This window comes from Parasteatoda tepidariorum, chromosome 10 (assembly GCF_982258835.1).
Source record: "Parasteatoda tepidariorum strain Cologne lab strain chromosome 10, Ptep-v5.0, whole genome shotgun sequence".
Classification (NCBI taxonomy): domain Eukaryota; kingdom Metazoa; phylum Arthropoda; class Arachnida; order Araneae; family Theridiidae; genus Parasteatoda; species Parasteatoda tepidariorum.
Genome location: NC_141764.1, coordinates 42,314,074 through 42,341,085, shown reverse-complemented (window position 1 = coordinate 42,341,085; position 27,012 = coordinate 42,314,074). Strand labels below are relative to the sequence as shown.

The 27,012-nt window shown below is 28.6% G+C and overlaps 1 protein-coding gene across 1 annotated transcript in view; it reads left to right on the top strand.

The window, feature by feature from the left end:
• LOC107441526 (cell adhesion molecule Dscam1) overlaps positions 1-24,707 on the top strand; it is a 417,585-nt gene extending 392,878 nt beyond the window's left edge. The window contains 2 exon segments of the mRNA XM_087153704.1: positions 22,188-22,321; positions 24,280-24,707. Of these exon segments, the coding sequence (XP_087009830.1) occupies positions 22,188-22,321; positions 24,280-24,326 (181 nt within the window). The 3' untranslated portion in view covers positions 24,327-24,707.
• Positions 24,708-27,012: the final 2,305 nt, after the last annotated feature.

Here is a 27,012-nt window from a genome sequence, read left to right as displayed (position 1 = left end):
TAAGATATGTTATAACAAAAACTAAAATATTTTACATCTGGTTCGAGAATATTTTTCAGTCAATAAAATGTATACTGTTCTGAATAAATGTTTAAAAAATACAACATCTATGATAAGCAAGTATTTTATATTATAGTACTTGTTGTATTTATGCTTGTTAAAATAAATAATATTTTATTTAGGATTTTTAAACTGCAAAAATGCTCAAGTTTTTGCTGTAGTGAAGAGTGTTCCAGTTTCTTTATTTACTTTTAAATGACACTTGTGAGATATAGTTTAAAAAAAATAAGGCATGCTATAACCTTTTCAAAATATTCTCTCACGCAATGCTTATTTTAAGGAATAGTATTTAATTAAAATATATAAAACAATTATAAATCTCTAACAATGCTTGTCAAATTGAATAAAATGTCTATATCAAGTATTTAACAAAAACATGCAAAATTTGTGGTAGACAGAAAATATTTCAGGTATTAATATTTTAAGAAGGAAAAATTTAACATAACAAAAGTAGTAATTCATTTAATTAACTGAAAAATTCATAATCTCAAATAATACTTGCTAAACCCAATAGTATCTCTATATAAACATACTATACGAAATATGAGATGGATAAATCAGATAATTATGTACTGAAATTAAAATGTATTTAAACTAGTTTCTGATTATCTTATTGAAGATAATTTTTACTTTGTGCTACGTATGAACAAATCAAAACAACAGGAATAAAGCACAAATAATTAATGGACTTAAAATGAACATGCTATTAGTTTCGATTCTATAACAAAAATAACTTTTAGAGTTGAACCACTTTTTTGACGCTTAAAAAGTTGTTTGTTTTTAGAAGTTGTTAAAGATTCGAAAATGTAGTATGTCTACTTCTGTTCCTTTGTTTGTGCTTCATCCAAACTGTTTTGATTTATTGGGAATATCTCTCACAAAATGCACAAATATTAAATTGAATTGTATTTTAGTTAAATGTTTTGATTAGTTGAAATAAGAATTCCATAACTATATTTTTTAAGTGATCCATCTGCAAATATATTTTTTAAATCTTTATCAGACATTTGGAATATATATAATTTTTTTATCGTGTCCATGGGCAGTTAAATGACCTCGTGTGCCTTCAAAACTGCATTCGCTAGCTTAATATCATTACTGTAGAGGATCTCACGAAGTTCTGAAGCCAGTGGCACCATACCCAGTTGTAAAACAAATGGGGTAAGGGCTGGGCACTCGAGAATGTGATCCGGGGGATGTTAGATATCGGTGCAGTTCCTGCAGGAAATATAGGTTCTTATTTTATCGGGAAGAATTTTCATCCATTTAAAGTGGTTTGTTCTTATTCTTGTAATAGAATATTTATTAATTAAATTTTTTACATCTTTAATTTAATTAAATAAAGTTGGCTCGAGATTATTTCTCATGCAATATTGATTAAAATGAATTTTTCTTAAGTTAAATGCTATTTTTCAAATACAAAAGCTTGACAAAATATTAATATTCTATTAAAATGTTGAAAGAAATACTAAAGCTTAAACAGATAGGTAATACATAATTTTACAAAAAGAAAAATATATTTTATGAATCGAGATTATCTCTCACGCAATGCTTAGTAAAATAAATAGCATTTCAGTTAAATATTTTAAAAAGGCAACATCTCATGCTGATTTTATAAAAATAAATACTACTTCCCCATTTTTTTAAAAAAAAAAACGGAATCTGTATTAGGAAAGTAAAATATATGTTTAAATTAATTGATGTGGCTGGAGATTATTTCTCATTCAATGTTGTTTAAATTGAATAGTGTTGAAGTTATATCTTTTAAAAATTGCAAAACTTCTCTCAAATCTTGTCAAAATAAGCAATATTTCATTAAAATATTAAAAGAAATACTAAATCTTGAGCAGACAGGTAAGATATATTTTGACAAAAATGAAGATATATTCCGTGATCCGAGATTAGCTCTCACGCAATGCTTGTTAAAATGAATAGTACTTCGTTGATATCACCAGACAAAGATTGTTTCCTTTAGTCCAATTGACATAGTCTGCATCCAATTTTCTACAAATCACTGGTGCATTCTTGCGAAGGGTCAATTTATTATCTATCGGTTTAGAACTCTCAATCCTTTCCACTGATTGGTCCAGAATCTCTTCTGGATATTGACAATCGTTTGTAAGCAGCTTTTCCCGATTGGGGAATCGATCCTGCAGAATATATCTATCTGTATTCATAGGGAAGGAAATTTCCTTATTTAGATCACGCTGGTTGAGTTAAACGTTGTGATTGCTTTTAGTATGATTCGTTCTTTTATTTTTAAAGGAGATAATTATACAGAAGGGAGTTGCGGGTGATGTATAATAGAGTCATATTCGCATATATTTCTGTCTAAGATTCTATAAGGGTTGGAGATAAATTTTCCTTTATTTAGTGATTTGGAAATGGAACTACTTTAGTAACTTATTTTATCGGTATTTCCTCCTTTGATTATTTTGTGAAATATAATATTATTTGAACAATAGCTGAATTTAGCTTAAAATATTAATAAGTCAAAAGTTTATCGCTAATATTAAATATGGTTATACTTTATAAATGAAAACTCTTTTATATTATATTTTGGCATAAATATATTATATGAAGTTTAAAATAAAATATTCTGTTTTTAATTTATTTATTTTTTGAATTATTGATTTACATTCATGATACAAGAACAAAAGTTAGCATTGAAATTTACCTCGTAAAATTGGTGTTTTTATGTTTTTTTTTTTTTTCATTTAAAAAACATTCTCAAACCATTACGTCTTTAGAGTAAACTATTTCGAAATATAACAACATTATAGTAGAAAATAATAAGTTATATTGAAGAAAGAAAAATTATTTGCATAACTCTTATTGACTATTCACATAAACCTTAAGTTGCGTTCCACATGCATAAATTGTTTACTAAATAAAATTAAACAATCAGAAATTCCTTTCTTGCAAAATTCTATCTTCCTTATTCTATTTAGTAAAGATATGAACTTACAAAAATTATTAGAACATTCTAAGGGGAACTATGTCTTCCTAGTATTTATAACAACAATTATTGGGGGTAATAAAAAATAAAATTTTTTAAACAACAAATCAAAGAGCATGTAAATGAAGAATGTTAAATATTCTTTATTTTATGGTTTCTAAATTTCAATATGATATCTGAAATAATATATGAAAAATCAAGACTTGGGTCAATACTTTAATTTTTTAACTATACAGTTGAGGGAATTTTTTTTTCTTTATTTGTTTTTGTATTGAGGATACATTACATAATCTATTTATTTTCTTTTAATAATCAATACAACATTAACATAAAAATATAATTTTTGTGTTTATTAAAATAAATCTAGCGAATATGTCACTATGAATTCCTAATAACATACTTATCTCATATTACAAGAAGAAAAATAGAAAGAAAGAAATGAAATGTCTAGTCTTTCTAAAGATCATCTTATTTTGATTGCATCTAACCATAAAATCAAATAAAAATCATGTCCAATCCTCAATAAAATCAACCTCATCAATCTTCTTCTTAGAATAGTTTTGCGATACCCACTGAAGACCTTTTTTCTCTACTTTTCACTCTTTCAACCCATTCCTTCCAATGAGAAAAAGTGAAAGAGATCCAACCGATAGACCAAAACACTATCGGTCAATTCAGCCAACTTGCTGATTGAATCTATTGTCATCCGAGAACTCGGACATCCATCCTTTTGTAACACCCCGTGTGATATTATTCTCCATGCGAGCACCCCTATTCGTTCTATCTTGATTGCTATTGATCGTTTTGTTTGCGACAACCTTCGAATTCCCCACTCACTTCAATATAATCTCGGCATCAGATTCTTTGATAGGATGCAAAGTAATGTAGACTTCTACCTATGTAATCAGAACTGCTTAATTGCGTAGGAGTTGGCCTTTCGTAGGAACGCGCTAAGACAACAGTTTGCGACAATGTGTAACTGTTTTAGGAAATGGAATTTGCTGGTAAATCGGACACGAAATCAGTTTGGAAAATTGCGTTGCTACGAAGAAGCAATTGTCTTGTAATGAAATACATGTAATAAAGAAGCTCTTCTAAAAATATATTGTATGATAAAGTATTGTGTTGTATATTGTATATTGAAGTGATACGACGTATTTTTAATTTACACGTGGTGATTTTCCGAATTGTTTGCAGTAAATTGCATTACATTATTTTTAGTATCGTATTGATTGTTGATGAAAGTCTCAAAATATAACTTAGCGCAGAAAATATAGATTTTTCTGTCTGATTTTTTGTATTACTTTTTAAATCGTTCAATTAAAATTTTTCACTTTAATAGAGTTCGTCAGAAAAGTATAATTAGGTGGGATCCGCGATGACTCAATGGTTAAGGCACTGAACCGTCATTGTGAAGAGCTGATTGATCGTATTGATTGATCCCCAGTGGCTGTTTGAAGACCAGAAACAAGTGTCATATTGATGGGTACTAGTTGTTTGGGGGTCTGTGCGCAATGCTAACCCCATTTCTACAATAAGGCCGTTGGTCATAAAATTTCAAATTGCTTTCAGTAAATTGCATTAATTTATTTTTAATATCGTATTGAATGTTGATGAAAGTCTAAAAAATGAACTTTGCGCAGAAAATATTAATTTTTTTGTCTGATTTTTTGTATTACTTTTTAAATCGTTCAATTACAATTTCTCACTTTATTATATTTCGTCAGAAAAGTAATAATTAGTTGGAATCCGCGATGGCTCAATGGTTAAGGCACTGAACGGTCATTGTAAAGAGCTGCCGGTTTGATCCCCAGTGGCTGTTTGAAGACCAGAACCAAGTTTCAAATTATGGGTACTAGTCGTTTGGGGGTGTGTGCGCAATGCTAACCCTATTGCTACAATAATGCCGTTTAATTTAAACGTGATGATTTCGAATTGCTTACAGTAAATTGCATTAAATTATTTTTAATATCGTATTGATTGTAGATGAAAGTCTAAAAAATTAACTTTGCACAGAAAAAAAAATTTTGTCTGATTTTTTGTATTACTTTTTGAATCGTTCAATTACAAATTTTCACTTTAATCGAGTCCGTCAGAAAAGTAAAAATTAGTTGGGATACGTGATGACTCAATGGTTAAGGCACTGAACCGTCACTGTGAAGAACTGGGGTTTGATCTCCAGTGACAGTTTGAAGACAAGAACCAAGTCTCAAATTGATGGGTACTAGTTATTTGGAGGTCTGTGCGTAATGCTGACCCCATTGCTACAATAATGGTCATGCAAATTCTAAATGATTTTGTATTTATTATTAAAATTATGTGTGCCATAATTTGAATATTGACTAAAAAAACAAGTATTATTAATTTAAATATTTGTATTTTAAGTTAAAATTTATTTTTCAAATAAATCTTCATTTACTGACAATGAAGAATAAGTTTAAAAATATCATAAGATTTTCATCCAATTCTGCGATTTTACATTTTTCCCTGGAATAAAATCAGACACGCTCAAAAAATTGAAATGGAAAAATACTTTTTTTTTATGTTTATGCTCTTTTACATTTATCAAAAAACACTGAACAATGTAATTAGAAACCACCATATTCAAAGAAATAAAATTGTTTCTGCTAGTTTAAAAATAGTCTGATTCACATTAAAGTAGTTGGTGGAATAAAATACTTTTTAGAATTCCAAAAATTCCGTGAAATCTGATATTTATTTTTCTATTCAAGCATGGGATTTTAATCATATTTAAAGCATGTTTGCGAATCAAACTCTCGTAAAAGAATACTTATAAAGTATTCAGTTTAACAAAAAAGTAGCATTTTTATTTAAAGCTTGGATAAAATAAGAAAAATAAACAAATCCATTTATTGTTTTATATGAAAAATGTTGCGTCTTTATTTTTAATTTCTAAAATTGCTTGCACTTAAAGTATGTCATTGTTCGAAATTTCTTCGTAGCAAAAAAATAAATTTAAAAAAAATTCATTTTTAAGTAACAAAAGAAGAAGTCTCAAAGCACGTCTTATACTTTCTAAAAAACCTTGAAACTGTACAGATTGCGTGACATTTTTTGCCAACAAAGCTCTTTGAATAATTCCTCTTTTCAAATGGTTTAGATGGATGAATAACAACTAAATAAAAAAAAAGCTGGTTTCATTTTTCCTAAACGAAAGAATGCTGTCACAACACAAAAAGTACTAAACAGCATTAAAAATACCTCTTCTTTTCATGAAAAAAATCTAATCAATTTAATGAAAATTTTAGCTACCATACCTGAATGTAGTTCTTTGTTCAGAACGGAAGCTGACGTTATTTTTCTATTGATTATCCCTGCCTTTAAGAGATTAAAGAAATGGAAGAAGTATGGCTGCGCGAAATTCTAAATCTCGGGTAGGACTGTTGTGCATTCTTGGCGATTTCTTTTGGCGCTTGTGGGCAAAAAAAAAAAAAAAAATAGAATTGCTGCAACACCTGATATCTTCCATTAGACGATTGAGTCTCAGAATGCATCTAATATCGAAAATAAAAGTTGGCTTCTTAGAGAGGCGTTCTCTTCTTTTTTTCTGCTCAAATTATCTGAAAATGGCATGAGAAAATATTTCATTTCTAGAAGTAGTTTTGCTGTTTTTGAAACAAACTGAATGCAGTCACGAAAAAAGGAAGACATAAACATATTTCTTAAATTACAAATGCCTCTTATTTAAAAAAAATGTTTTGAATGTTCTGTCATGTCTTTTATTTTGCATTCATTACCATTCATCATTTTCAACATCTGGTTTATTTTGTACAGTATATACTTTTATGGGAGTATTCACGTACCTACTTAACATATCTTTTTTTTTAAATAAAATTTTTTAGATAAGTTATCTAGAGTTGAGATAAATACATACTTAAATGGAGACTAAACTTAATTTTTTTAACTTAAATTTTGACTTAATTACTTGAAACAGTTTTTATACATAAACTTTTGTCCAAAACTTTTGTTCCGTACAATAAACATCTTGTTTCGCAAAAAAAAATTAGATAAAAGTTCGATTATATAAAATTAAGAATAATTTTATACGAAATATTTACTTTTTGTCCTTAATAGCAATCATACAAGTTGTAAAATAGTAACTGATAATGTCATTAATTCTTACTCTAAAATACAGAGAGAGCTAGGAAAACATTAATAGTTTACGAATACGAAAAATCATAGCATTATAATTACATTACATTTGTTATACATTGAATGTAAAACACAAAGTTTTAGAGCTAGTTTATATTAAAAAATTTAAGAAAGATTTGAAGTAGAAAAAATAAGGTATATAAAATTTGATTTCATATTCTGGATCTAAAGTGTATAGCTAACTTTAAAATTTATATGGCTACAAAAATATGTATTTTGTTTTAAACACAAATGCACCCAAAAACATAGCGTGTAGCTCTGTTTTTTGCTTATTGTAAATTCCTGTTATTCTCTGTCTTACATATGGTAAATAATTTACCATATGTCGAACATAGGGTAAATAGTCTGTCTTGTTGTTACTTACGCTATTTGCCAATATCAGCAAGCCTGTTAAAGAAAAGCGAAATTAAAGCAAAGGGTCCATTTCTTGTTTTTCAGTAGCGTGATCTATGGCCAAGAATGTGACTTTAGCCATGCACACGTCGCAGCCCGTTTTGCTGGGAGGACCCAATCATGCTCCATTCATTCTTCCAGGGGTATTGATTTATTATGATATAGATGTTTTACGGTTGTGTGAAATTGGAGGACTTTGTAACCCCGACAGATTTAACGTGCACACCAGTCACCATTTAATACACGAGGATTTTTCAACTGGCGAGGTTCAAACTTATGTTCTCACGAACACGAGCCTAACGCCATACCAACCAGGCTACCACAGCCACAATATTGTGACATGTAAGCCTTCCAGACCAGAGAGGAGAATCGAATCCCAAACCTTCTGTTTATAGAAAATATCATAATCACTTCATAACCGAAACGAGGCAAAAACAAACATTTTTAAAGGCAGTACAGCTACAATACATTACAGTGAACAAGAAAATATGTCACAAAAAATCCAAATAATGGCATAAAATTACAAGTGTTAAGTTTCTTTTCCTTTTTTTTTACTTTGTAATCTCCCATTTTTGAGTTACGCATTTTGTTAGATAAACGATTTATTACTTAAAATAGACTTATATTGCAAATTACTTTATGATAAATACTTTGAAAAACGTAATTGCAATTAAAATGTTTTACATTTTAAAATATTTGCTATTAATTTTCAAACAAAAATGTAATATTCGAAATTGCTAGATTTTTTTACTGCTATTGAAATTTGTTTAATACTTTAAGTTTTCTCGATTCAGGGTCTGCACCACACAAAGTTGTCTAGTTACACACTGTTTTTCTACCAAAACAATAGTTTATCTAAAGAGAAAGTTGTGTATTGTAAAAAATTCTTATAAATAATTGCGAAAATGCAAAAGACTCATTCAATAAATATATTCAGCACTTTTTGTTCATTAAGGAATACTTATTTTAATTTAAATTTTCAAAAATTAATATTCTCAATTAATATTTTGTAAAAATCAATCACTTTGCGAAATAAATGTCTTTTTTAATGACATTTACAGGGTAGATTTACGAGAGATCTTCCGGAATTCGTCATTGTAGTACACGTTTAAAAACTGAAACAAATTACATAAAAAATGTTAGAGGCATTTCACTTTCCTTTTGAATGGAATTTGAATTTCTTACGCATTAAATTAATGGAAATTATATTTACGAAGATTATAATTTAAAATACATCGTGCAAAAGGACACTTAAATTGGATTTTTTCATATCGTAGGTTACGGAACGTTTAATATCAAAGAAGTTTTAGAATTACTTTAACAAAAGCAATTAGCAATGTGTATTAAATCTATAAAACAGCGAGGAAAGCAAATATGTTATTAGTTCAAAAGTAATTTTCCATCCAATACTACAACTATACGTTTTTTCCCCTGCTAATGCAACGTAGCAACTGATTCCAATATATGACTTAGTGAGATATCCTAGCTAGAAATATTATAGATCGATTGCTTTTCTGATCGGAATTGGGTTTTGCTAATGACTTAGTAAAATGTTTCTACTAATATAATTATATATATAAAAAATGTCTAATTCTATTTTTTGTAACATTAATCACGAGTAAAAGTAAATTACCAAAGTTATTTTTGTTTCGTAAGTATCTATAGCTTTTTTTTTAAACACCAAAAGCAGTTATTCAATCAGAAAAATTAATTGCGTTAAATTATTTTATTTTCGATTAAAAGACTTCTGATTAACAAGGTTACATTTACCGAAGTCCATAGAATTCATAGTTATTGCGTTTAAATGATTCACCAAAACAATACTAGATATCTAAAACACTAGTAGACAGATTTTTGCCAAGCAAAAGACCATTTTTCACTTAAAAATGCTTAAGGATTTTTACTTAGTTTTCTATTCCAATAACGTTTGTAACATTCAATAATTTAATAAAATTTAATGTTGCATAGTTTAATGTATCTAACATAAAGTCTTCCTCAGATGTAGTTTTTTTTTTAAATGTTTCCTAAAGTTAACCACTAAGCTCAAGAAGCTTGTAATAAAAAAAGAGAAAAGAAAAAAAAGGAATCAATTTATTATGAACTGAGAAATGTCTTCAAAACAAAATGTAATTTTCTTATTTCAAAATGAGAAATTTATTTTTAGAGAGGAATCAAATGCTCATTTTCATTATATATATATTTAAAAAAAATGAGTCAGTTTTCCAATTAAAAATTAATCCTGAAGTATTTTTTTTATTAAGCCTTAAAATGTTTTTTAATCTTTTAAAATAGTTTTTCTTTATTAAAAAAATTTAGTAAAAAAACGAAACATTTCTAATAAAAATTATTTGTATTCTTTTCCATTTTTTTTTAAGAAAGAAGATTTTTTTCGCGAAAAAATAACATTTCAGATGAATGATATATTGTTTTTCTTTGTTTAAAGTTGAGGTTAATTAAAAAATTAAAACATACCACAGTTTAAACAACGACAATTTCAAAAATTTCACAATTATTGAAAATAGATGCTACAAAAACTGAAATCGAATATAAAACTGAAATGAATGTAATTGCTGTTATATTTCTTCAGCATTTTCCAGTATTTAGTCTTTAAAACAAAATTCGATTTAGTTTATTTGTTTGTAAAACAAAACTTGTGTATTTTTCGCTCTAGAAACAAACAATATAAAATCCAACTATAAAAAAAAAATATGTTGAAACCACTTTACTTTCTGTAAACATCTCTTTGTATAATTAATGTGTGTTTAAAACAAATCATTTAAGCTAAAATAGTTCGTTTTGTTTTATAAATGAAGAGTTTATTGAAAAAAGTATAAGACGCCAAAAAGAAACACTCCGAATTTTTTCACAAACAACATATTAGATTTCTTTTAAACTGTGCATCTGCTACACTGATTCCAGTAAAATACTATCTACTCGAATTCATCATTAGAGGATTGAGTATTGCTCTTTCAAATTATCTTTCTTTGTGTTATTTTCCCGTACCTAATTGTCAAAAATAAAAGTCTTCTTTCCCATCGAAGCAAAAGATTTCATCTTTTTTTTCGAAACGTTTCAAATACAATAAAGCTGAAGCAATTCCAGTCTTCCGGTAGAGAATAAAAGAATTGTTTGAAAGAAAGTGGAAAAAAAGGGCAGCTTTAGCGGATTAGCAGTGAAACGACTGACACAAAACATCTGCCGGAAGATAATAGGAACAGTGACATGTTCGGACGTTTCGTTCTTTGAAGTCGAAAAAATTTTCGACGAGTCTTTGCTTCACAAGTTGTAAGGTCTTTCTAAAGTATTCTTTCTGAAATGTTCATTTGACTACACTGTTCGAATTTCGTTCTTTCTGGACTGCAGATTAAATTGAATTTATTTCCAAATAATTAGATACTGAAACTTTTCTCAAGATTCAAGAGACTCTGCGTACTTTAAGTTATAACATTAGTTAAGTGGATGAAGGCGAATTTCAGGTAATTTTTTGCTGATTTACTGCAATTTAAAGTTTATTTAAGGACTCGATTTAATCCCAAACGAAGCGAGCATTCTTAAACTTGAATAAATTTCGTTCTTTGAGTATTCGAATTATGAGTTAAAAAAGAAGAAAAAAGGCATTTGATTGAAGTTAAAAATAACAGTTATATGTTCATTTAGCTCCAGTTTTCGAATTTCGTTTTTTCTGGACTGCAGATTCAAATATTTTTTTTTTTTTAAAAATATTGTGCACTGAAACTTTTCTCAAGATACAAAAGACGTAGTGAACTTTCAGGTATAATATAGTTAAGTCGATGAAGGTGAATCTTAAGTGGCATGATTATTGATTAGGTGTTTGTCGATTTATATTGCTTCCAGTGAACTTAAAAATGTGATTTTTTTCTCCAATGAGGCTTGCATTTCAAAATTGGAAATTCTAATAATGAAGTATAAAGAAGAAGGACAGTGGATTTATAGTTTAATGATTGACACAAAACATCTGCCGGAAGATACAGGTGACAGTGAAATGTTCGGACATTTCTTTCTTTGAAGTCAAAAAAATTTTCGACGAGTCTTTACTAAACAAAATGGAAGGTCTCTCTAAAATATTCTTTCTGAAACGTTCGTTTGACTATACTGTTTGAATTTATTTATTTCTGGACTTCAGATTTAAGTTGAATTAATTTTGAAATTATTAGATACTGTTCTCAATATGTAAGCATATTTTAGTACACTTTATGTAATAAGAATTGTCAATTGAATGAAGGCGAATTTTAAGTCCTATATTTATTGATTCAAATTTAACTAATCATATGAGAAGAAAATTTTAATTAACTTTAAAATAAGTTTTGTTCCTTGAAGTTTTGAATAATAATATAAAAATTCGGAGGCTAATTGGGATATGACTGACCGAAAACATTTGCCATAAGATAGCAGGAATAACGACCTGTTTTGACGTTTAGTTCTTTGACGTCTAAAAATGTTTTGGGGAGTCTTCGCTTTGCTAATTAAACTATGCTTCTAAAATACTTTCTTAAATTTATTAAAAAAATTTTAATGAAACAGAAAATAAAAATTTTTTTTTTTGTTTTTTATTTTAATACGTTTTAGGATTATTATTTTTTTTGTTTGAGTGGAAAATTTTGATTGGAATTATTTTTAAGACAATTAAATACAGAAATTTCTCACAAGCATCAAGACGAGAAGGAATCAACTTCTTCAGAATTTATTTTTATATTATATTTTCAAATCGTTGTCATCGGTTTATTTATTTTTCTTTTTTAATTTCTCATTAATTACTGCATCAGTACCTCTCATAACTCTGACCTCTTTCATGGACCTGAAAGATTTTCCATTTATATCAATATGATTATTGCTTTCTATGCAATTCATTTGGAGAAACCATTGTCAACTTACGTATTTTCTTATGATTAAATTATTTTTCTTTAATTACAAAACTGTTCAGCTCGCAGAAATTGATGTACAGTTCCCCATTTTCATTTTGTCCTTCTGGGGTTTATTTCTCAAACATTGCTCGTCTTTGGATGTCCCTTTCTCAATTTTCGGGTTCAAATCACCTATTTAAATGATCGTATCATGTTTTGCAAAATTTTGAAAATGTTGATAGCAACAATCTTTTTCTTCACCATCATTAACATTTGTAGATTTGTAGTGCTCATAGATTGACATGCCTAAAATAGAGCCTTGCTCTTGTAATTTTTTTTCATTCACTGGTTCCAATTCAAGAAAACTCTTATTTAGTAATATGAGTTTCTCTCCTTTTTCAAGTCTTTCGTTTGTTCTTGAGTATGTTGTTGTTTCCAGTCCTGAGCTTTCCAAAACTTTTCCAAAGAAACTCATATATTCCAAAAATATCCAAATTTTCTCATTCCATTTCCATAACAACCTCTTGCTTTTTTTCGTATTAAAACATGGTCTTCACATGCCATGATCCATCACGAAGATTAGTTTTGACTTCAAGAAGGACCTCTTCAAATGCAAAGCATCCCGAAGGCTTTCCTCTTGCCTCTTCAGTTATACGTCATCTCACTCCAAGAAATACACTCATCGTTAAAAATGTCCCAAGTTCCTGCCCCAGACAGTAATCCATGAATTTCGAAACTTTTGGTTTCTGTGTTAAATTGGTATTTTTCACAGGAAACGGTGATGAACCCTTTGTCCAAATCTCCCCCTTTCTCTCAGGGTGGAGTTATTAGGACACATATATTAAGTTTAAAAATAAAATTTTAAATGTGATGTATAACATTTTCTTTGTTTCTTAACTGCTAGTGTATATTAATGTCATTAAACTTGAGTGAGATGAGACGAGTTTGATAGGGGTACAATAAAGTGTGACACTTTTGGCAAAGGGAACAAAAGGGATCAAACATTAGAAAAAAAGTGTGGCATCATTTGCTGACTACTCCTTAAGGAAAATCAATGTTTCGTTTGATGTCTCCATAGGTTAAAAGTATTAACTACAGATACATTAAAAACTGTAACTTATGATTGAACAAACAATTTTAAAATTACTGTATTAAAATAATCAAGAACTAAAACTAAGTTTACAAAAAAGTTCATCTAATCTCTCTCTCCATCTATAAATGAATGGAAAAAAAATAAGCGCTTGGAAAGTAACTAAATAACAAACGCAAAAGTGATGTCTCTTGCTTTGCTTTTAAAAAAAATTATTATTTTTGGATCTTAATTATTGAATGGGTCATAGTTAATGGAGTTCCTTAAGAGCAAGTTTAAGGACTAAAGAAGAGTGCCAAGTACATACACTATTTTTTTTTACTGTTCATTTTACCATAACCTTGCCGACCGGCCTGTGTAAGGGGCAGGGAACTGTCCCTGCATCAGAAAGATCCTGGGTTCGAATCCCGGGCAAGGCAGGGATATTTCTTTCTCTCTCTCTGTGTTTCTATGTCCTTTCTCCTTTGTGTGTAAAGGTGACCCGCCCTATAAACGGGTTGTGGTTGTGTGAATGGCGTGGCAGAAGTCGAATTTCTGGCCATAGATGGCGCCACTGAAAAACAGGAACAATCGCACCCCCACTGCCTAAACAGGCATACGACAAAAAAAAAATACCACAACCTTAAAATATAATAGTTTCAGTAATCGTCAAACCATTAATATAAGAACCTTTTGCTTATAAATTAATCATAAATTTAAATAAATGTCGATCCAGATGTAGTCAGTGTATCTGTCACATAATTTTCGACGTAGAAGAGTACAGTTTTTCCTGTAATTAATTTAAACATTTTTCTTCTAATTTAAAAAAGAATTTGTTTGGTTTTTAATGTATAATTTATCGTTTATCTTCAACCTAAAAATAAAAGCATTGAAATATCCCAAATCTGTCATTGCCTATGAATCAAAGCAACTTATTTTCAGCATGGTCTAATTTTCTAATTATTTCATTCCGATGAGAAGTAATTAGTTAAAAGATACGCTTCATAAAATTTGCAAACTCCAAACTCCCAGGCATTGATTAGAACTGTCATTATTGCCCGCGGAAGCTTAATTTTACATCCCGCTAACCAATAAAATTATAAAAAAAGGGAAAAAATTTTCATCGTGAAGTTCAAGCTTACATTTTCCGAGAAGGGTATGAAGTAAAAAAAATGGTAATTATAGAAGCTATCTCGATAGTTCTTTTTGGACAAAATACGTTACTAAAATCTAGGAGGGAAAAAGTTTTGAACTAGAAATGGGGGAAAAAAGAAATATTTCCCCGTCGGGAATTTATCGATTGCTTAATTTCCTTTTTCGCTGTGAACATTAAGAAAATTTAACGGGCACAAGATACGTTCTCTTTGAAAACCAAGCTAATTGGGAATGTATAGTAAAATATTTATTTAGGAGCACTTTATTTTGATAGACCAGGAAAATATTTGGATGTTATTTATGTACATTTTGCACGTGATTCTCTTTTATTTTTAAGAGCAGCTTAAAATTCAAGTAAAAATGATCGCAGAGCTATGGCGGATGAATAAATTAACTGAACGTACAACTAATTCATTTTAAGGTAATTAATAAAACATTTTTTCACTTTCGCGAAACATTTTTCAATAGTGATATTATTTCTTCAGCAAGCTTAGAAAAACAGTAATTGATTTCTAAACTTCAACTACTTCTTCGATAAGGGATATAAAATGCTCAAATTGAATCACTTCAAAAGCTTATTTCGCAAATACATTAATTTATTCCAAAGATTCTGAATATGAAATTTTGCATTTAGCAAAAATGTCTTGCAATCAATGTTATATTTTTAAATCCAAACATATTTATAAATATATTCTATATTTAACTGTCAATTAATGGCAGTTTCTGAAGTTTGGATAAATTATAAGCGCGTGTATATGTATATGTTGTCTATAGTCGGTAATTCAATATGCAATAAAAACCTGAAAGGGAGGTGGAAGCTCACCATCACAATAGGTAACATCACATTGAAAAAAAAATGATCAAAACTACCAATATATGGGGAAATGTTCTGAGTATCTGACTGTATTGGAACTCGGTACTTTTTACCGAAGAGCGTTGGTAAAGGAATCGGTAAAATTAATAATAAAATATAGTTTTGTAATGTGTAATAAAATTTGGTAAAAATTGTAAAATTTCGTAATTGTATCATGATACTTTAGAGCATGGCATAAAAACTACTTATTTGGCTAAATATGTGTACTTTTCGGCTTTGAGTTTTTTTCTAAATGTGTAGTAATAAGAGCTATAATAAATACTATAACTGGAATTTCCGGAAGGCCTTTACAATTTGAATGGAAAAACCTTCAAATGAATGGTTTAAATAACTTTGTTTCTATTACCAGAATTATTTATTTTACCAGAAATGTCATTACTATAAAGAACGGTAATTTTACCAGATTTCTTTTCCGTGCGTTCAAATGTCGCCGTACGCCACTAGAGACAATGTCAGACTCCAAATTATAAATATGTTGTTTGTATGAAATGTGGCACATTAATTTTTTTAAATCACCGTGAGTTTAAGTAAATAATAATTTTCTATTAAAATTGTGAACATTTTTATTCAAATAAGTCCACAAAATAGCTTTTTTTTTATGTAATTTCAACATATGATGACTTTTTTGGTCAAATTTATCGAATTGATCTTCAAATTATGAAATTACGATGAAATAGCCATTTCTGGGGTTATTTGATCACAACTTTTGACGATGATTATTGGAAAAACACACAAAAAATGTTATAAATAAAAATAACTTATTTAATTTAGCTAAATATATGTACTAGTTTAACAGCGTACGAATGGAGAGTCTACATCAAGGATTTCAGCTATCGGTTGCTCCACTGTAAGCAATTCCGCAGCTGAAAATTACGTTTAAAAGTGCTGGTAAACCCTTTTTCGGGGACTTTTTACCGCAAAATCTTACAGAACAAAACATCTGATTAACCGTTATTTTTTCATAAATACTTACCACGTAAAATCATTTAATCGCTGCTGTTAAATAAATATCACTGTAAAATTTACGGTGTAAAATTATACGGCAAAAATGGATTTTACGAATGCTGCAATTAGGATTCCAGTTCTCGTTAATATAGTTTTATAAAAGAATTTTTACAATCTGTACAATTCTTAATCTTTACGATGTTCCCTATATTCTATCCATTTATATAACCCTTGTACTGACTTACGCTGTATGGTGTAGTTTTACCTTGATTTTCCTGTTTACCATGGTTTACCCTAGATGATCCAGAATGGTTAAGTGTTTAAAATATCTAAGTATAGTAAAATGTATAATACAAACTCTGTAGAACATGGTATGTTTTTACAAGAATCTTTATAAATGTTTGCCATATAAACATTTTCCCCATCAATCAATATCCATAATAAATATTTAAACTCCGTAGTTCGTTCCATTCCTCAGATTTCCATCTAGGGTTTTTGGATTTTTATTTAATAACATAACATTACTACATATAACATAACTACTTTATAGCAATGATACTAAACATCAGCAAAGGTTCACATAAAAGCAATATAAATTATAGTTTTAATATCAAACAGTCATGCAATAAGTACAACAACAATGAAAAAAAAATCGGAACAAAATAATAATCATTAGAGGTTTATATTGTTTGAGAAAAGAAGTATACTCAAAACAGCCAGAATATGGTAACATTTACCATGTTCTTGACAAAGTGCAACAACAATGAAGAAAAAAATCTAAACAAAATAATAATTATTAGAGTTTTAGATTGTTTGAGAAAAGAAGTATACTCAAAACCGCCAGAATATGGTAACATTTACCATGTTCTTGAATAAGTGCAACAACAATGAAGAGTAAAACCTAAACAAAATAATAATTATTAAAGTTTTCTATTGTTTGAGAAGAGAAGTATGCTCAAAACAGCCAGAATATGGTAACATTTATCATGTTCTTGAATAAGTGCAACAACAATAAAGAGAAAAATCTAACAAAATAATATTTATTAGAGTTTTAGATTGTTTGAGAAAAGAAGTATGCTCAAAGCAGCCAGAATATGGTAACATTTACCATGTTCTTGATCTGAAGGAGCAGCAAAAAATTGGTAATTTTTACCGAAGCGATTTGTTAATAATTTTGCCATAATTATCAATGAATATTGTTTCATAATATCTGATAACATTTGATAGATGTAAAATTAGTTAATTTTATTATAACGCCCCTTAAAAACATGGCATGAAAACTATTTTTTCGGATAAATTTTCAGTTTTGTATTTTTTACTACCTGCATAATAATTAAAAGCAAAACTTTGAAAACCATAATTTCTGGTAAACCGTTACTGTATAAATGGAAAAAACACCAAATGAATTATTTAAATACTGTATAGTATTTTTATAAACTGGAATTATGTTTTTTTTTAAACCAAAACAATCAGTATGGTAATTTTATAGTATAGTAGCTTTACCAGAATTTTTTTCTCCGTGATCTAGATAGTTCTAATTTTAAATTTTAGTACTTACCATAATTTGCTCAAATTTGCTACGACATTCAAACATATTATCCTAATTTTTAAGTATGAGTGCATGTTACTGAGGTTTAAGTTAAAAGGAAAAATGTTTTAATTCATTTATAGTTCAATGAACCGATTTGTTTCCCTTTGAGAGTATACAAATAGTACAAATTACTGTACAGAATAAAAATTGTTGAACACTTTAAACGCATAAAAAAGTCATTTTTAGTTTCTGTTTAAACAGCGATATCTATGACTGAGAAAAAATATTTTAAAGCATATAGAGAAAGCTATAAGTGTAGTGTTCTTTTTCACTTACAGAGACTCTTGTTTCAAAGAAATGTTCTCTTTGTAATTGAAATTTACATTTTCTTTCAATAAATTCCTTTAACTATTCACGATATTTTTTTATTTCTTATAACAGTGAAAATGCATTTTATAAAAAAAATCCTTTATTTAAATCAAACATCTTAAACAAATACATTTTGCAAACTAGGTTCTTATTTTTTCATTTAAATTCCTATTTTCATTTTCTTATCTTTACAAATTCTCAACTCAATTTAGAAAAACCAAATTCTTAACAGAAATGTTTGATTGTAGTGAATTTTGTTATCTAGTTTTAAAGTTTCTTCTAAGACTTTTTAAAACTCAAAACTACTTACAGAAATTGTAGAAACTAAACATTTAACACTATAGTTAGATAGTAGGGGAGCTAACATAAAGCAGTTTTTCAATGTTGATTTATTTCGAAAATTAGAACATTTTCATTTTGAATTGATTTTGGAAATAAAGAGTGGAAGTTTGCTTTTACGTTTTTTTAATCAGAATTAGATTTCAAAGAAATTTCATTCATTTCTGTTTTAAAAAATGAAACTGTTATTTTCTAATGATATTTGCAATTAGCCTGCATGCTTAATTTAAAATTTATAGTCCAAAATTTAAAGATTGTATTTTGAATGAAAATTAGAAAACTACTTTTCAGTTACAAAAGTTAACAGTTCTTCATTTTTCTTTTTAAAATATTTTCGAAAATATTTCTTTTTAAAAGATTTTTTTTTAAATAAACCGAAAGCGTTATTCTTTTATGTTCTTATAAACATCACATTCCTAAAAAAGTTCCATAATTGGTTAAAATTATGAATAATCTGTATTATTTGAACTTTTGGTATTTAAAATTAATTTAGTTAATTTGGTTTACTATTTATTTAGTTTGAGCCCTGGTTAAATGGCTTGAATGCAATGAAAGAAAGGGAGAGTGGTTGGTGATTGTGGGTTGAAGCCCGTCAATATTTGGCCAATGGACTCGAAGCTTTTACGTGAAATAAATGCAACCTGTGCACAACCACTTTGTCTGACCACTTTGTCAGAAACGTGGAGTTAGTCAAGTAATTGTGAAACACTAATCTCCATTGTATCACAATCGGCTGCTGCAGGAATGACGAAACCGCTTAAAATTTTATAGGTTTAGAGTTCTTATTCTACCATTTTCAGAATCATTGATTTGAAGGTATTATATTGGAACACTTATCGAATGTTATGGAATCAGTATTTGAACATTCAATGTATTTTCCTATTTTGAGTTTTACATTTGAATTTAAGTTAACGAAAAATGCATTTAAAATATTATCTTTTATCAACTACAATTGATAATAGTGTCTGTAAATTCAAGAAAAGTTTGTGCAGTCAAACTTTTGAAAAAATTACTTAATTTTTATTTAATTATTCTCATGTATGTGTAAAATATGTAAAAGTGCGAAAAAAGATTGTTTTAAAATTTTTAATAATCTTGACAAACAGAAAATGTTAGACCAAGGGATATTAAAGGAACGTTTAAGCACGGAAATGCACTGTTAGAATTTCCATTCTAAAATTACGATACAGTAATATGCAGCATCCTGTTCATATAATTAGGCTCACAAGTTATGACTAGGAGCATTCATTTATCTTTACGAGTTGAAATCGTTCGCAACTAATTTAATTAAACATTTGTGTATACAAAACGATATGATTTTGTAATAATTTACAAGGATGTTTTCAAAACCCTAAAGTTGAAGTTTAGCTTTATATTGATGTTTTGTTAGGCTTTCAGTTAGCTATTGTAGTTAGACTGTGGTTGAGTTGTGTTAAGTGAACAGTGTAATAAACAATGTGGGTTAATTCATTTAGCGGGACCATCTATCCTGAACGATGAAAAATACGAGACATTTTCTCTTAAGCAGCTCCGTGGCTTTGTCATCATACGGGAATGAGAGTTTTATATTCTAACTGTCCAGGGTCACCAATTAAGGAGCGAGTGAAAATCGTCATGTATTGATATAAAGGAGGAAATATTGTCGTTTCAATGCTGAGTTTCGAGCAGCAGATTATCCAGTTATGAGATAGAAAAATTAGCCCTCTTGGCTAAAGTACGCACCCAACTGCAAGGAACTAAAAGTTTTCATAAGGTGTTCACCGAGGGCTATTTACTATAAGATTATTTTGTTGTTTTTTTCGATTATGAAAAATAAAAATATGAATTACAAATCCTTATCACATGACTTAGCTTCCAGCTATAGAAGATCATGCTCACAATTACCATTACCTGCGAGTCTAGTTAGCACCGATAATATTCCTGTTGCTCAACCATATTAGGTGATAACAGCCAATAAAGGGTTTTTCTCGCAGTTAACAGTTTATATACAATCTTTTTTTTTTAGTGTTTAGAGCTATGGTATTGGTTGAATAGGGCAATATAATACGATTTAAAAAAATTTCCGAGAAATTTCAAACGCTGTAGTTGAGTTAAATACCGATTGGTAAATAATTAGAAAGTACCAATTTAGGTAGATTTTAATTGATTCCTGTAATTTGTTGTAAAAAATGGTTCATAATGAACAAAGAAACTTTTTTATTTGGTACTAATCCTTTTCTATATTAGTGATTAATAAAAACAGTGGCATGAAAAATTGAGTTTATGACGAAACTCGACACAAGTAAATGTAAAGTTGCATTTTATTTGAAAAACGAGACAACAAATTGTCCAACAAAATATTAATAAACATGAAATAACGAAATAAATTAAAAGCTTTCTTGATCAATATTGGGAGTAATATACTTTTGTTAAAAACCTTGTTGAGATTCATAAAGCGTCGTACCAATTTCTTAATTTGATAACAGGTAAAGATGATAAATAAACTGGGTGCTTCACAATAGCAACTCTTAATATATATTTTTAGACGTTCTGCAAAATTTAAGCAATCGACTTTTACCCATCGAGGGTCGTAAAGTATTATTTGTTTGAAATGAGGCTGACCAATCAGCATTGAGATTAGAGATTCTACGAGAGTGAGATACATAGTTCATCAAAGACTCAAACATTTAAGATTCATATTCTTTTAATGAAAGTTTTTTTTTTCTCATAGTTCCATATATTTTTTTAAAATGGTGGACACTTCAGTTGTATTGTCCCATTGGCCTCTTAATGCCAGAACTACTACTCTCTTCTCGTTACCCAGTGGGCACCTGTGGCGAAGCCACGGCGGTGGAGCAACGTCATCCACGTCACACAACCACAAACCAGTTTATAGCGTGGGTCACATTCACACTATCACACAGAGGAAAGAGGACATAGAACACAGAGAGAAAGAAACATCCATGCCCTGAGCAGGATTCGAACCCGCAACCATCGGCTCCGCAGTCAGGCACGCTAACCACTCGGCCACCTGGTCGGCTATTGTTCTCAATATTGATGTCTACATTTTAAAATCACTACATTTTCGTCTACCTCAGAAAAATATTAATTTTCGAATTCTAATCCGTACAGTTATTTATTTTTATTCTTTTACGAGAATTCTTAACATGTTTATTTTCCCCAATTAATGAGCCCCTTGGTAAAGTAATAATAAAATTACTTAAACATTTCCATAGATTAACTCTCTACATTTCCATAGATTAACATTAAAGAAACCATTTTTTCAACACAGGAAAAAGTCGTAACTAACACTCAGATGTTTAAGAACAGTCATTACGTAACAGTTTATGCATGTATTATCAATCGCGGTATGAAAGATTCTTTGAAACACAAATATTTATTATAATGTGTAAAAACTTGTTTGTTGAGTCTGAAGTAAATAGTCAACGATTGAAATATTTTAATTATCTACTTCACAGCTACAGGGACGGGGCAAATGACGTAGAGGATGTCCTCCACATGACCTGCCCTCCTCATCCGGACTCAACGGACATTGACGAATTATCGGAAACCGAATGTGACAGGCATCACAGCTCCTGGATTGTTATCAGAGGTGTGTATCCAAAATGAATTTGGTTTACCGATTCGACAGAATCTAAAGCTGATTTGACAGAATCTGAAGGAAATTGGTTCCGATTATAGAAACTGCGATACGAGAATATCTCTTCAGAGAATTTCAGAATGCGGTAGAAAGCTGTGAGGAGATAGTTATCGAATTTTATTATGTAGGTTAGACGGAAGGTTTGCAAATGAGGTTGGGAATGTGTTTGGTTGTAGTCTTTAATGAATTAGTGTGTCAAATAAAATGATATAGATAATTTAGGATTATTAACTGTTCTCATTATTCAGTTAGTAATTAATTATTTTCATAACGATAAGAAATATAGAAACTTATTTTAACTTTATTAATTTTTACTTTATTCAGACATTTTCATTAGTTTTTTTTTAACTGCTTAATAGTTACTACTTCTCCAGTTACCAGTTATTACTTTTATTATTTATTGCTAGGAATTTGATTTTTATTTTTTTGTAAAACTAAATTCATACTACATACACGTTACTTTTGTTACATATTTGTTATGGCATACTACTCAATATTTTAAATGGAGTATTCTTAGATGAGAATATATAGCAAACAGTATCTTAAATTGGAGAAATATTAAATATATATAATGGGGCTGTATTAAATATCTAGTTTTTTTCAGACACCAAATTTGAGCACTATAAAAACTAATTTTATCAAACATTTGTTAAATTGTCACTAACTAAAAAATTTTTAAGCTAAAAACAATAAAAAAATTCTGTTTAAAATGCAACGATGAAACAACAACGTACATTGCAAAAAACTCCTAATAAAATTGGGATAAAAGGAACTGGCACCCTGAATGCATCATCGGTCAAATCCATTTATTCATAAAATCCTTTTTAACCGTAAAATTTTTAACATAATTTATATAGTACTATTTATTTAATTGCAATGATTTCACAGTAAATATAACTGCACACAAAAATTACGGTATATGAAAATGTTTGTTCAGTATAACTTTACGGTAAAAATGGATTTTACAGTAAAAAGTATTAGCCGACCGAGTACTGGTATTTCTTACCGTAATTTCATCCGGAATTTTACGGTGTGCTGAAATCCTAAAAATAGTATTTTTTATTTTGAATCACAGAAACCAGCTTTATACCGTCTTCAATTGCATTTGTTTTAAACATTTCATTATAAGTTTCATGGATCGGCTGATATTCTTTACCGTAATTTCATCCGGATTTATACGGTGTGCTGAAATCCTAAAAATAGTATTTTTTTTATTTTGAATCCCAGAAAACCATTATATTGCCAGAAAGCAGCAGTCCAGAAGCTACCGTCTTCGATTGCATTTTTTTTAAACATTTCATTATAAGTTTCACGGATCTGCTGATATTTTTTACCGTAATTTCATCCGGATTTATACGGTGTGCTGAAATCCTAAAAATAGTATTTTTTATTTTGAATCCCAGAAAGCCATTATATTGCCAGAAAGCAGCAGCCCAGAAGCTACCGTCTTCGATTGCATTTTTTTTTAAATATTTCATTATAAGTTTCACGGATCTGCTGATATTTTTTACCGTAATTTCATCCGGATTTATACGGTGTGCTGAAATCCTAAAAATAGTATTATTTATTTTTGTACCGTCTTCAATTGCATTTGTTTTAAGAATTTCATTGATTTTGTACTACATTTTTATCCTTAAATATTTTCTTTTAAATAACTTGCTTCAAAGTTCAAAAAAAAGTTTCACGGATCTACATTTGAAGTAATTTAAATGCTAATTTTGACCAAAAATGATGGGGTTTTTAATGATGTATATTTTTATTTTTAAAAAAACAAGTATGCTTTCTGCCTTTAGAATTTTAAGTTTTAATTGCAAAGGATATATGTAAGATAAAATTGCATTTTAATAGTATCTCTCAAACATTAAAATAATGAATGCATATTTATTGATTCATGAATTTCGCTTTTACAGATACGTATGAAGATAACCTGATGAGGAGGATGCCTCATGTATGTTAAGAGCTATTTCCTGGAACTCATAATAAAAGATATGTACATAATGCTGCCCCTTTAAAACTATAAAAATCATTCGAACAATCTATTAAACGTTTTTCGGAGAAACTACACATTCATCGAAATCATCATCATCGTTTTTCATTTTTTTCAAGAGCGGAAAAAAACATTTGTCGTTTTAATGACTTGTGCCATATAATGGATATGTTGAAGAAGAAGAAAATTATTTTTCAGGTTCTTTTTCGAAAAGAAACTTTAAATACGATGGTTATCAATTTAAATTATGTAAATAACAAAGATAAAAATTCAACTGAAAAAAAAACTTTCAGGAGGTTATGAATGTTGAAAAATTGAATTTTTTTCTGAATAAAATATGGTTTTTGCTAACTTTTTGCATTTTCTTTTTTTAATCATGTTCCACTGCCTTCTTTGCTCATAAATAACAATAAATGCCAAAAAAATCTGAAACTCATTGAAACATTTTTCACGATTACGATAATAAATATGCATATATTCGATACACAAGGGGGGCAAGTTGAAGATCTCATTATGTTAATCGCGTCATTAAAAGGAAGGAATTTACATATCAAGAAGAAAAGCAAGCTATTTACTTATTTATTTAACCGTAATATTCACTCAGAAGTTTTTCTCCTAATAGCAGCACAGTTTAACACTTGAAATTAATTCCTCCTTTTCTATTTTGGGAATTCATGTTAAGTGTATGGGTTTCATTATTTATCATCTGATAATATGTTGATCAAAATAATCTGATAAAAATTTAGGAAAATGAATGTTTAAAATTATGTCAAAGAGCTAACATTAATATTTAAAGATAAATTAAGTTAAAATACTCAAGAGAATGTTTAATAAGATCTAATATCAAAGCATTTAAAGAATATTTTTAAATTTAAACAGTTAAGAAATCTTGTCTCACAAAGGCCTCAAAACAAATATGCACCGAATTTCAATAGTATTAGATACTCTTTTGAATCTTATTTATTTAATTAATTATTCCGCCTTTTATTCCTGTTTAGAAATCGGAATCTTTTGCATACATTATTACACATTTAGTTTTCACATTTTGAATTAAATTTGTATTTTCCTTGAATATACAAAAATTTAATTTTTGTTTTTTGAATTCGGAATTATTAAGTACCGAGTTAATATTTTAGCATTCTATTAATTAATATAAAAGAAATTAAAATTATATCCCTTCATATTTAACATTATCAATGCTTATGATTACGTAAAAATGAATATAAAACTTTATTTAGAAGCCATTATTCCCATATTTTAGTTTATATACCTTCAGATATATTTGCATATTCTTTTTATTTCTTAAAAAAATATTTTGAAGCACCTGTATATGCAAGTAAAAGGTACTTCATTAAATTATTTTAAGTGAGAATTGCTAAAAAATGTTTCACTAAGGAATGAAAAAAATATCATCAATGAAAGATCTGATTAATAAAGTGTTCGGTATTAAAATCCTGAAAATTGTTATAGTTATTGATGAAACTCATATATGATAGTTAAATATGAGTTTCACAGTTATAGACGAAAAACTATTATCAGTAATTTCTCTAAGTTCCATCCTGCAATCAAACTTGAAACAGTCAATATAAAAAATCCTACGCAGCTAATCTGCATCCAAGAACAGTACAAGAAAAAAACTTGACTTGCTAAAAGGGACATTTTAATTTGACTATAAGACGATTTAAAGTTAATTTATTTGTTTTTTGTAATTCCACAAAATGTATTGTATGTCTAAAAGCTCTTACAGGAAATTTTCTCATTTTTTTTTGTCCTATATCCTTTTTTTGTAAATCTACCTATCTCCGGGAGTTTTATTGAAGTTCCCTCATTTTGATATAAAAGAAAAGAAGTAAAAATTACCATTAACTGATTTTTAACAATTAACTAAAATGTTGGGATAGTTATTTAATAACCACATGAAAATTAATAGTTAATATTATTTTTTTGGAAACAATAGTAACAGAAATAAAAATTCAAGAGACCATTGATTATTTAAGGGAGAATGGCAATGAGCCTTTTTTTAATGCTTTTACAAATCAACTGTATATATTGAAACATTAAAAACAAATTTGTGATAATAAATCCAGTAGGAACAAATTTACCATTTATCAATATCAGTCATAAATGATCTGATAGCTAATACTAATGTCGTGCTGTTGCAAAATGTACATTCTATTATCTATGCGTGTGTGTATACATTGTACTAATTTTTGTACTAATATTTTTTTGTGAAATCAAGTAATTGCTTATGAAAATGAAAGGCAACTAAAAAAGTGCGAGTATAACACACTATAATTTTGAAAATGGCAATTAAGTACTTTTAATGTTCTTTTTTTTTATTTTTTTTATCAAAAATGTAGTTACCATAAATAAAAAAAAATTAGTTTTCATAAGACCGCAATTCTGCCACAAACTATCTACAATCGTAATGGAATCTTCAGTTTGTGTCAAAGATGCAAAGTAAAAAAAAAAATTTTAATTCAACATAGACTTCAATTTTGAAGCTTTTCAGAGTAGCTATGAAATCTTTCTGCAAGCTGACTTTAGTGATCTCCGTAACAAATCTTCGCGTAACAATTTCTCTTCACCTTCTTCAATTTTATTTATTTATTGGTAACCATAAATGTAGGTTTGTGTGCTCAAATTCATAAATACG